The 13219-nt window shown below is 41.2% G+C and overlaps 1 protein-coding gene and 1 pseudogene across 5 annotated transcripts in view; one reads left to right on the top strand and one right to left on the bottom strand.

Moving 5' to 3' along the window:
• Nucleotides 1–817, top strand: part of IFT80 (intraflagellar transport 80) — a 96332-nt gene extending 95515 nt beyond the window's left edge. For 2 of the 4 annotated variants that reach the window (XM_079766455.1, XM_079766457.1), the window contains one exon: nt 375–817. In XM_079766455.1, the coding sequence (XP_079622581.1) occupies nt 375–485 (111 nt within the window). In that variant the 3' untranslated portion in view covers nt 486–817. The remainder of the gene's footprint in view (nt 1–374) is intronic. The other 2 variants (XM_079766454.1, XM_079766456.1) reach the window with 1 other exon arrangement.
• A 5809-nt stretch (nt 818–6626) lies between these two features.
• Nucleotides 6627–8186, bottom strand: LOC307094374 (small ribosomal subunit protein uS2-like; annotated as a pseudogene). The gene has a single exon. The product of its transcript is annotated as a small ribosomal subunit protein uS2-like (transcript).
• Between the last annotated feature and the right edge of the window lie 5033 nt (nt 8187–13219).

Below are 13219 nucleotides of genomic sequence, written 5' to 3'. Positions count from 1 at the left end.
AATGTATACTTCAGAATATAAGCAGTGAAGAGCTGAGCCATCTCCAATTTGGTGGAGAGCAGTCCACATTCTCCCCTGTGTCCTGAGACACCTGCACAGAATCCCGAGGCTCCAGGGCACTGTTTGGATGTACCTTGTATAAGCTTCTACAAGAGGATTTTGGTCTTTTGAATCACAATGAGAGTATTTGCTTTTTATTGTGCTTATTGTTATGGTTGGTCTTATTCTTAAAGCTATATATTTTTTAGCATTAGTTTTTCTGAACTTTTCTTTCATGCCCTTTTACTCTAATGTTTTAGAAGTCATGCATTCTATTTTTGTTTATTCTTGGTTTTTTTTTGGATTAAACAAAAATGTCTTTTTTTCTACTACAGCTCCAAATAGATTGGGAGAAAATCAAAGTAAAAATTGAGATGGAAATTACCAAAGAACGAGAGCGATCATCAAGCAGCCAATCCAGCAAGATTATAGGGCAAAAGCACTAAATGCCATGCTTATCTTTAAGAAGTTTTACCTGCTGAAACTAATTCTGATAAACCAAGGGAAAGCCTGTGTTCTTCACTAAAGAGAAAGGTAGAATCTTTAAATATGAGCACTTGCTGTGTATTTAATGCTAAAAGTATATTCAGAAAGACTAAACACAATAATTGATGTAATTTCATCTTTTGTATTTTTTAGTCTAATAATTCACAAAACATTCCCATATATTTATGATATGTCTATGTAGTGTTGCTTACATTCCAGATTTTTGTCCATTATTTTATCCCTGAATCTTCAACATGAACAAATATTAATGCTGATAATAAAATATTACACTTTTAAAAATGTATGCTATCATTAATTTCTGTTCGACTTCTAAATCATAAAGTGCTCTAAAAGTTTATTTATACAACAAAAATACAGGAGGATGGATTTATGAAAATGTACAATAATACATATACTTGTATAACAATGTTCATAGCATTATTCACAGTAGTAAAAAGGTGGACAAAAAGATGAATGGATAACAGATGAATGGATAGTGGAATATTATTCAGCCTTAAGAAGGAGTGGCATTCTGGCACATGCTACAACATGGATGTATTGAAAGTATTACCCTAAGTCCGTGGTCAGCAAACTGCGGCTCGCGAGCCACATGTGGCTCTTTGTCCCCTTGAGTATGGCTCTTCCACAAAATACCACAGCGTGGGTGAGTCTATTTTGAAGAAGTGGCATTAGAAGAAGTTTAAGTTTAAAAAATTTGGCTCTCAAAAGAAATTTCAATCGTTGTGCTGTTGATATTTGGCTCTGTTGACTAATGAGTTTGCCAACCACTGCCCTAAGTGAAATAAGGATATGACCCTACACGTGTATGACCCCACTTATTGGAGCTACCTAAAATAGGCAAGTTCATTGAGACAGAAATGAGAATGCTGGTTGCCAGGGGCTAGGGAAGGGAAAATGGGGGGTTATTGTTTAATGAGTACAGAATTCCTGTTTGGGAAGGTCTAGGAGAGAGGAGAGGTCTGTGGGGGCAGGTGGGAGACACAAGCTCATTTTTCGTTTTGCCTGCTTTGCTCTGAAGCTACTCTTTCCCTACAATTTGACTTGAGCTGTTGGACATCACTCCTGGCCACTTGTGACCCGTGGATCATGTGCTCGCCATGCACTGTGCATAACTTTTTAACTGTAGAGATTTCTAAAATAGACCATTTCAAAACAGTTCAGAGCAATTCAATTTTTCAGATGTTTCCAGATGTTCTAGATTATCAAAAATGATCTTGATACTCTTCCACTGTAAAGCAGTGTTCATATTAAAATTTTTAATTGGAAAAACACTTTATAAATCTGTGGAAGTAAATCAAGTGGCTGTAAGCCTATCTCTATTTGGGAAATATTATCACCAAAATAGAGAGTTTAAAATTATTCACTTCAGGAGCAATAAAACCTCTACCTAAAGTATATTTTCTTTTTCTAAAGTCAACTGGGACTGTACTAGAGAGCTAGTGACAAATAATGTTTACTTCTACACAAAAAATAACAAACTAGATTTGCAAGCAAGACACTCCACATACCTAGCATTAAATGCTAGAGCAAGCATGTCAAACTCGTGGCCCATGGGCCACATGCGGTCCACAATGAATATTTTTGCAGCCCAGCCAATATAACAGTATGTAAGAATCGTTTTAATAAAAATTTCGTAACTTAATTTTTACAATATCCTTTACACATAATTATTAATAACGAACTGCAATGTTCGCTAATGACTGATTACTATAATTGTGTTGCATTCATTTCCCTTTTGTGTCTTAAGCACAGGTGCACCATTTCTCTCCACTAATACTAGCAGCAAATATTTTAGCAGCCAATTGCCACATCATTAGTCTTGGACTGACTTGTTTGGTGTGTGCTTTCGGAGAACAAGAAAAATAGGTTTATTTGCGTTATTAATTTGTGCAGTTATTCAGTGTCTGGTAAGTTAATGTTCAAGAAAGAATATTAATTTTTCTTAAAATGCTCTATTATCTTATGTTAACGATTACTCATTTAGTTCAGCCCTTTGTATTCAGCATGTCTCTATCGAAATAAACCTACGTTTCTATGAAAATTGAAGCTTTTGTTTTTATGCGGCCCACATAAACTTCAACTTTGTTTATTTGGCCCATGTTGGCCTTTGAGTTTGACATGCTTGTGCTAGAGGGTACTTTCATAGAGATTAATATTTACAATGTGCTAGAGGATTAAATTCTTGAAATAAAATACAGAGATGGAAAGCAGTTACCAGGGGTTAGGGTCTAGTGAGAGGGAGAGGGTGGATGTGGCTTTAAGGCTATGCAGAGTGGCAGGAGGCAGCTCTGTGGTGATGGGACAGCTCCCTGTCTTGATTGTGGTGGTGGTTACATAAAGTTACACGTGTGATAAAATTGTACAGAAACAAAAGCGTTTGGTGCAAACCTGTACTATACATATATGTTTACTGTGGATATAGCTATATGCAATAAAAATATAGAGACTATTCTAGAAGGATACCACACAGTGGTTAACTCTCAAGTTGGAGGAGTGGGCAGGGATTGAGGGTCATGTGTTAAGAGGGGACTTTTATTATAATATTTTCCTTTTTTAAATAGGAAGATGTATGTGTTGTTACTTAAGTAATTAAAAATTTAAGCAAAAAATAAATACGGGACGGTTCTACACATTTGTTGGAGTATTTCAGTGCAGTGGCATAAAAGATGGATTTAAAAACTGAATTTTCTTGTGCATGTGTTTATATTGTAATATGGTTTTATTACTGGCTCTGTCCCTCAATGATATATTAAATCATAACCATATTTCCATATTAATAGCTGTTTTTAAAAATTCTTTATTGTTTAAAGTATTACATGTCTCCTTTTTCCCCAATGACCTCTCCCTGGCCACTTCCACTCGCCAATAGATGTTTTGTCATAGTTTAAAGGCTGCAGAATCCCACTTTGAATGGATAGAACAGAATTTCTTTAATCAACATGGGATAATTTATACCAGTGCTTCAACGGGTTTCCCTGTAATCAGATCTTTGCATAGGACCTGATTATTTCCATGGGATAGATTTCTAGTTGGGATTTAACTGCTGAATTAAGGCTATGTACTTATAGGGCTTTTGATAACTATTAGAGGTCCGCTTCTGACACATTCTGGAACGCAGGAGTTCCTCAGAGCTCAATGCAGAGAACTTTTTTATGGCCTCAGATAGCTTTGACCCCTCCTCGCTCCCAAATCCATTTGCAGTGACAATGCCAACCACCTGATATGTAACCTTTACTGGGTGCCAGGCTCTAAGAGCTTTACCCTCTGATGTACTGCTTTTAGTTTCCTTCTCAGAAGAAATTGAGGCATAGAGATGTCAGGCAGTTCAACTGGAATCAGCCCTAATAAGCAGTAAATGTGAGGTCATGAGCGTTGACAACTTGGTCCCAGAATCTATAGTACCCCCAGCTTGGGAGGTGCCTTTATTTATGTATTTATTTTTAATTTATTTGAGAGAGGGAGAGAGAGAGAGAGAGAGAGAGAGAGAGAGAGAGAGAGAGAGAGAGAGAGAGAGAGAGAAACATCAATAATGAGAGAGAATGATTGATCGGCTGCCCTTCCTACTGGGGATCAAGCCCGCAACCCAGGCATGTGCCCTGACTGGGAATCGAACCATGACCTCCTAGTTTATAGGTCAATGTTCAACCACTGAACCACACAGGCTGGGCAGGTTTTTTTAAAATTGAGATATCATTGGCGTACATAGTAACAATATATTAGTTTTAGGTGTACAGCATGATGATTTTATATTTGTATATATTATAAAACTAGAGGCCCGGTGCACGAAATTCATGCATGGGGGTGCAGGGGGTGGTGTCCCTCAGCCCTGTCTTGGCCTGCAAAGACGCCAGCATCCCTCACCCCGGCCTCTAGCCAGAGGTTCCGCCCCTCCTTCTGCACAGCCTCTGGGAAGATGCTTGTCCTGGGGCCTCCTCAGGGCCCTGGCCCACAACGCCCTGCAGTTCGGGTACCCGGGGGTCTGGGCTTTCAGGTCTGGCTTCCTCACCTGACATGGTGAGCATCAGCTGCCATGGGAGCCTTGCCTTAGGAGTCACCTCCTTGGACCATACTACTTGCGAGTGTGTGGGGGGTGGCCTTGGTGGCAGTGAGTTGATGTCTGTAGCATGCCCGCTGACACCCACCACCACAGCGCCACACTGGTCCTGTCTGGACTGCTGGCAGGGGGCTTCCAGTCTGTGACTGGGGCTGATGGGCTGCGACTGGGGGCTGCAGGTGGAGGACCCTGGCACCCATAGGGCTGTCAGCATCAGGAACTGGAAAGATCCATTTTTCTGGTTCCTCCCCTGCCGTGCGGATGCTGAGCTCCGGGCCCTAAAGGCCCTTTAACTCCCGCTGCAGGGCCGGCCGGGGCGGGGACGTGTGCGCGCGGCCCCCGAGGCCCTTTAACTCCCGCCTCACAGCCGGCTGGGGCGGGGACGGGGCCTCGTGGCCCCGGAGGCCCCTTCTGTGCCGCAGCACAGCCATGGCGCAGACACTGAGCTCGTGCCGCCGCTGGCAATGCGAGCTCAGCGTCCTGCCGGCCCCATTAGTCCCTGCTCAGCGGCGCAGCAGCCGATCGTGAGTCCCCGCCCCCCGCTCCTCCCGCCGGCCCAATCGGCCACCCCGAGTCCTGCCCCCTGCGCCTCCCGCTGCCCAATCGTGGGCGTAGCGGAGTGATGCTAATTTACATATTACCCTTTTATTATGTAGGATGATCACCACAATAAGTCCAGTTAACATCTGTCACCACACATAGTTAGCATTTTTTGTGTGTGATGAGAACTTTTAAGACCGACTCTTTCAAATGTACAGGTCTTTCATTTCTTTGGTTAAATTTATGCCTACATATTTTATTATTTTTTATGCAATTGATTATTGTATATTGATATCGTGTCCTGAGACTTGAGTGGTTCATTTATTCTGTGTGTGGGTTTTTATTATTATTTTTTTTTTGTAGGAATCTTTAGGGTCCGTGTGTGTTTGAATATACATTTGTAATTTATAAAAGCAACAAGATGGCTTTTAAAAGGTCTGAGAGAAATAACATTTTAGGAGAATAATTTACAAGTTATGTAGTCACTCATTCCTCTACCAGTGGTTCTCAACCTTTCTAATACCGCGACCCTTTAATACAGTTCCTCATGTCGTGGTAACCCCCAACCATAAAATTATTTTCGTTGCTACTTCATAACTGTAATTTTGCTACTGTTAATGAATCGTAATGTAAATATCTGTGTTTTCCGATGGTCTTAAGAATTTGTGGAAGAACCGCTAGCAGGGTCGCCTAAGACCATTGGAAAACACAGATATTTACATTACGATTCATTAACAGTAGCAAAATTACAGTTATGAAGTAGCAACGAAAATAATTTTATGGTTGGGGGTCACCACGACATGAGGAACTGTATTAAAGGGTCGCGGCATTAGAAAGGTTGAGAACCACTGCTCTAGATTATAACCTGTTTTGGTATTAGACCAAAGCATCAGGAATTGAGTTCCTGTACTACTTTATTCAGACCCTTTGAAAAGTTGTAGCGAGCTGCACTTTGATGCCATTGGCCTGTACGGAGGCTCTCCTACTTAGGAGCCCCTGGAACATAGTTGGTGTAGAGGTGGTCAAATGTGTTAGACTTGATATAACAGTGTCCTCTTTATGAGGCCTCACAGGACAGGCGTCTCCCAGATCTCAGGGCCAGGAAGATTGGTGCTCTGACGCAACTCATCTAGTTTTTATTTACAAACCAGAATCTTTTAAATGATCTGTCTCTTTCTTTGTATTTCCTGCTAAAAAGCCCAGAACAAAGGAATAGCCTTATTTTCCAACTCTTCTTTTCCTATTTGCCTTGGTTTCTTCATTTACTTTTTGGAGGTCTTTTTTGGTGTGTGCCCTTTTGTAAATGACTTTAAACTAGTTTTGGTGTAAGTTAAAGAATGGCTGGATGTTTGGATGAACAGGTGCATGGATAAGTAAATGGATGGATAGGATAATTGATGTATTTGTGAGTTGTTGTTTTTTAAATCTTTGTGGGAAGTTTATCATTTGGAGCCCTATAAAATACAATTAATTTCATTTCTATAAGTTTGCCTTTTAAATATTTAATGACAGTTATTGTGCCCTTCTTCAGGTTAAAAATCAGAAATGTTCATATGGAAGCCTGTATATCAGACTTGGTTCCACTACACCTGAGTGGGTTTCAGTGTCCCTTGGGCCAATGCATTTGTCCCCACTGCTCCACTTGCCTTCCTCTACCTCCTCAACTTGTATTCTCCCGGCAGCCTGTACCCTCCTCTGCTCTGACAGCCCTGATGTCCCTTCTCCAGGACCCACTTCTAAGGCCACTGCTTCGCCCTTGTCCTCACCCACAGCTTTTCTGTCTATGAAGTCTCAAGATCCAGTATCCCAATCCCCTCCCCCAGTGGCCTATCTTTCTAGCCCTTCCCACCTTTGTCCCACTAGCATCTCAAGATATCCACACTTTTTTTTTTTTTACACAACTTTCAGAAACTTTATTTTCCATCCACCTTATTTCCGTTCTGTTAAGAATTTGTGGAAGAACAGCTTAGGACCACTCAGTGGTTGTTCCTACCCATTCAGTAGCCTGAGCAGTGGGGGCTGCAGACCAGTCTTCAATGGCAGGCTGAGCCCTCCAGTCTTCGGTAGGAAACTGCTGAATGGGTAAGAGGGCACCTGCACGCCTTCAGACCAGTCTGCGACCTCAGGCTGAGCAGCAGTGAATGCAGGAGCAGTCCATTCACCCTGAAACTCCTCCTTGGTCACAGCCTTTTCAGCAGCGGCCTGCTCTTCCTTTTCAATCTCTTCAGGATCTCTGTAGAAGTATAGATCAGGCATGCCCTCCCACGGGTGTTCACGGGAGGTGGTGCCACGCATGCATAGCACTTCCCGGGCCAGCATCCACCACATCAGACCCACTGAGTGAGCCCCCTTGTTGTTGGAAGGGATGGCAATGTCCACATAGTGCAGAGGGGAGTCTGTGTTACACAGAGCAATGGTGGGCAGGTTAACATAAGACGCCTCTGTGAGAGGCTGGTGGTCAGCCCTGGGGTCAGTAACCACCAGAGGTCTCGGCTCCCGGAAGGTTGCCTGGACCTGGCTGGTGAAGGTTCCAGGAGTGAAGCGGCAACAGGAGTGGCTCCAGTGGCAGCAGCAAACTTCAGCAGCTCGCTGGCCAGGATTCCTGGACGATAGGACACTGACGTCAGCTGGGTTTTCGATGGCAACAATGGCCCGGGCTGCCAGCAGAAGCTCCTCCCGGGTCCTCTTCAGATTGATGATGTAGCAGCCATCACTTTTCCTTTTGTAGCTGCGCTGTTCCATCTGGAAGTCAAGGTTGGTGCCACCTAAATGGGTTCCTGCTGCAAGGAATTTGAGGACATCCTCCTCCTTCATTTGCAGGACATCAAGGGCTCCGGACATTGTGAAAAGTTTCCCTTTAAGTTACGTGGGAACCGAGAACAACACCGTATGGAGCCCTCCCTGGATAGCACAGAAAGCAAGATATCCACACTCCTAACCATTTCCATTTTATTCAGTCTGCCACTATTAGCCCTTCCTCGCCTGCCCAAACCCAGTGTCTCTTTTCCTACCCAGGTTTTCACCCACAGTGTATCACCTCAACCAAAACCAGCCATTAAGACCAGATGACAGATTTTTTTAAGTTAATTTTTGTTTTTCCTAAAAGTGTTTCTATTCTTAATTCAAATGGTTAATGCCCATGATTAACTGGAAAGGTTTTTGAATCCCCACAAGTGTATTTGAATTTCACACCAAGAACCCAGTGATGACCATATGTGTCTACTCCCACTTGAAATACATGTTCATGCCCTGGGCATAGTTGTTGAGTGCTTTCTATACATTACCTTAATATTCATTGAAATGAATACTTCATTGGAGGTAGTCCTCTCCCCAGTTTGCAGATGAGAAACTAGACTTGGAGAAGTTATGGTCATAAGACTAGTAAATCTGGAGCCCAGAGATTCACTAGGTCGCCCAAGTGTAAACCAGTCTCTCACACCGTCTGAAGTCTTAGCAAGCGGTCATACCCTACCAACAGAATCTTCAGTTAGGAAGCGCTTTTTGTCCTTGCCTCAGTGTTGGCTGGCCCGGGGTATTTCATTCTAATGTTAGAGTCTATGGTTCTCATTTTTATGCTGAGCATACAGAAACCATCTGTTTCTTTTCCTTTTAAAAAATATTGGACAAGATTCACCAGCTATTTTAAAGAAATGCTTTTTCAATTTTCAAAATTAATAAAGTCAGACCAGGAAGGAGGCACATTTGTTGCTTAAGGAATTGGCTGAATAAGATGGAAAAGAACAACAGTTGAGTTGTTTTTGTTGACCATTTCAGGTTTTATCTAGGAAACATTTCTGCATTCCCACAAATAATTTTTTTTTTGAGTTATTAAAGATTCCTGGCCCAGATTCTATTTTAATAATATTTCCTTAAAATAGCAAAGAACAAATAATAGCTACCTTATTTCGCCTGTGAAAAAAACAGAAAGCGATGCTAGTGTGATGCTCTGTAGCTACAGCCACAGCCCTGACGATAAGATATTTCACGAGGTGAAACCACGTTGAGAAGGTTAGTGGTTAAGAGGACCAGCTCTGCAGACAGACAGGCTGGATTTACCTCCTGAAGCTCCCACTTTCCGGCCATGGGCACACGACTCAACCTCTGAGCTGCACTTTGCTCATCTATAAAATGGGATAAGTGATCCTCAGCTCCTGCTGTGAGTTTAAAATGAGATCATATATGTAAAATGCCTAGCACAGTGCCTGGTACAAGTAAGCATTCTATGAAGTCTAGTTATTATTGTTACAATCATCATGAAAACAAATGAAAAGTGTCGCCTCCACAGCAACTACCAAGAATGTATCTAAAGTTGTGCACATATTTACGTTTTGTTCTTTGGAAGAAAGACTAAAATGTGAATTGCTACCAAATTTTCAGAGCATGCTATATATAATGACATTTAACATAATGTGCTAGAAATAACGATAAAGAATTGCCAGAACTCACATGTAGTATTATACATTTCAGGAATTAACTTGTGACATTGTTAATAACAAAGATTACAGGTATTTATTAAAACAAAATTAGGTGTCCACAGAAAGCTTAAAACTCCAAAGCAGAAACTCTAAGGCTCCTCAGAACACTGCTGAAAACACCAGAAGGAAAGGCAGAACTGTGGGAGATGTGGCCGGTATCAGAGAGCTCCCACCATAATAAAGAAACAGGAGCAAATAAACGGTGCTGATTGCCACAGAAAGCTTAGAAGCATGCAAAGCACACACCAGAGCCAACAAAAACTCTTTTAAGAATCCTCACAGGAGTGCTGAGGGCACCTAAAATAAAACCAGAACCCACGGAAGACCAGCAGCTATCAGGGAGCTCTTGTAAACACCAAAAGAACCAGAGGGGCAAATAAATGACGATGATGTCCGCAGAGAGCTTAGGAACACTTGAAAGCAGAATCCAGAAGGAGTATAAATCTAAGGACACTCCCGAGACTGCGGGGGGAACTGAGGACAATGCAGACTCTGTGGAAGGAGACCTGGTTGGCAGCAAAGAGCTTGTAAAAACACCAGAGCAAGCCGTGCAACTAGAGAGCGAAAGCAACCAGAACCCCTTACCTCCCAAGTGGACATGCAGAAAAGATGAAAACCTCACAGGTATCAACAGATTGTGTAGGAACCAAGGAAAAGGCAGAACCAGCGTAAGACCCAACAGCAAACTGTGGACCCAGAAGAGAAGACAATCAACAAGAAACTTAGGACAGCTCCCAGGGAGAATTGTGAGTCGGTCAAACTGATAGTTAATCACGAAACTTCTGAGAACGCATGTGGAAAAGGCTGAACCCATAGGCAGCCGCACAGGCACTGCAGACAAAACACCTAAGGAAAAGGGAAGTCAAGTAGGAGACTTGACAGGTGTCAAGAACCTCATGACAACCCCAAAGCAGAGATGTGAATCAACAGAAAATCCTACAGGTGTGATAAAACTTAACACAAAATTCTAAGGTACATCCAGAAGAAGATCTGAAAGACATTACAATTACTTATGGCTATTCCAAACTTTGAAAATTTATTCACAGGAAACCCTTTTAGTAAGGATTCAGATATATCAGAGAAATTACAAGAAAAACCTAAGATATCTGTAATAAAAGATGTGAAAAATACTATTCAAGAAAACAAAGAGAAAAAAAATTAGAACACAGAGTGTACACATCCTATATAATAAAAGCCTAATATGCTAAGTGTCCAACTGTTTGTTCGACTGTTTGACCAGTCGCTATGATGCGCACTGACCACCAGGGGGCAGACACTCCGACCGGTAGGTTAGCTTGCTGCTGGGGTCTGGCCAATTGGGACTGGGCGAGTCCAGTCGGACATGCCCTGGAACCCTCCCGCAGTCCCTCCTCAGCCCATGCAAGGGACCCCACTGGTGCACGAATCCGTGCACTGGGTCTCTAGTTTTTCAATAAAAAAATGTAGAAGGCTGTAAAAAACTTTTTTAAAAACACCAAAAGAAAACCTGAAGCCAACAGGTATCAATACTTTATTGAAACCATCAAGAAAAAAAGAAAAATGCAATTAAAGACTTCTTGGAACCAAACACTTATGGCAGAATCCAAACAAGACACACTGTTTGGAGGTTGACTGTAGTGGACTTGAAGAAAATTCCTCTTGTAATACTTGTGAATACTGTTATGAATCCAAAACAAATTCCCCTGAAACTGAAGGTGTGTGGCCAAAGAACTTGCAAGATAGAGTTGGTCAAAGAACAAGATCTACCCTAAAAAACAAACAAAAATTTCAAGAAACTAAACATTCACCTAGTCAAACAGATAACGTGCAAAGATAAATGTAAAGAAATCGGAGCTTGCCCTAGCCAGTTTGGCTCAGTGGATAGAGCGTCGGCCTGTAGACTTAAGGGTTCCAGGATTGATTCCAGTCAAGGTCATATGCTCGGGTTGTGGGTTTGATCCCCAGTGTGGGGTGTGCAGGAGGCAGCCGATCAATGATTCCCTCTCATCATTGATGTTTCTCTCTCTCTCTCTCTCTCCCTCTCCCTTCCTCTTTGAAATCAATAAAAAATATATTTTTAAGAAAGAAAGAGAGAAAGAAAGATGAAAAGAATCCTGTGAACAGCTTCTAAGAAAAAAACTGTGAAACTAAAGACAGAAACTGTTACCTCAGGGAAGAAGTAAAACTGGTATAAGTCTACCGGAATCTGATAGCTTGGCTGGTTCAACCGGAGCTGTGCACATGGAAAAAGGTGACCAACCAATAGAGTTTGCAAGAAAAAAGTTAAATCTACAACTGAAGAGAAGATACTTTTAAGACCCAGGAAAATAAAATTAATTTTGATCTGGTAAAATCTTTGATCTATACAGAAGAGGAAATTCACACGGACCAAGATAAAATAGGAGAAAACCCAGAAGTTTCTAATATTTTTGTCTGATGAACCAAATATAGCCAACAGAACCCCAGAAAATAAAACTATTGACAGTTTCTCAGATAAATCGGTTGTGGGCTTGATCCCCAGTGTGGGGTGTGCAGGAGGTAGCCAATCGATGATTCTCTCTCATCACTGATGTTTCTATCTCCCTCTCCCTCTCCCTTCCTCTTTGAAATAAAAATATATTAAAAACAAAAAACAAAAAACAAAAAAAAGATAATCTAGAAGCAGGAATAAAAGTAATGTAAAGCTAGAGGTGTAGAGGTGTATTCTATTCTACCCAGTAAAACAGCACATCCAGAGGGAGCCAAAGAGGAACTCATGCAGAATATCTATCAGAATGTAAAACCGGAAACCTCCACAAGTCAGATGCAAATAGAAAACAAAGGAAACACCTTGGAAAAGACTGTTTTATCCAAAGAACAAACTTTGTGCAAAAGGCCAAGTCAAAACCAGAGTGATATATCACAGCAAAGATTAACTTGGAATTCTAAGAGATGTGTTTCGGAAGAGTTGAAGAGGGAAAATGTGATGATCTTTAGTTTCATGGCAAGCATAAATATTCTTTACAGTATATTTTTTTTTGTCATAAAATAAGTGATTTCTGTAAGTAAAAGAAATTAAAACATTATGTTCTATAGCTACTTAAAGTATAGGTTTTATTTGACATTCGATTATAGGCAAAATTAAAAAAAAAAAGAATGAAGACATCCTTTCCAGCCCTATGGAAAATAGGATGTCTTAATTATTTTTGCAATTTGCTGGTTGCTGATTCATTCTTTGGTTGATAAAATATCTTTCCTTTGCCTACCAGTTATTAGCCTTTTTGCCAATGGACGAGAGAATGAAAAAGTAAACTCTAAACCAGTAAGGTCAGGTATAAACTTGCCAGTATTCTACTGCTGATTGGTTGTCTGCAACTTACACGTTTGGAGAGATGGCTAGTGGCTGGGTTGCTCAAAATAAAACAACTCATTGCTGTTTCTCTTAATCTGGAAATCCAAATTGGTTATGATTTGTGAGATTTTTACACAAGTCAATGCGGAATATAGTATAAATCTGAACACCATACTTGTGTTTGTAACGTATCAGTTTTAGCTCTGAATTGTTTTTTATTAATTCCATTTGAGAGAAACCATATACATGTATTGGACAACATTAAGGTATTGCCTTTTAAACTGTTGAGGCCAT

This window comes from Cnephaeus nilssonii (genome assembly GCF_951640355.1).
Source record: "Cnephaeus nilssonii genome assembly, chromosome: 3".
Classification (NCBI taxonomy): Eukaryota; Metazoa; Chordata; class Mammalia; order Chiroptera; family Vespertilionidae; genus Cnephaeus; species Cnephaeus nilssonii.
The sequence above is the reverse complement of the archived record's forward strand: the minus strand, read 5'-3'. Positions and strand labels throughout refer to the sequence as shown.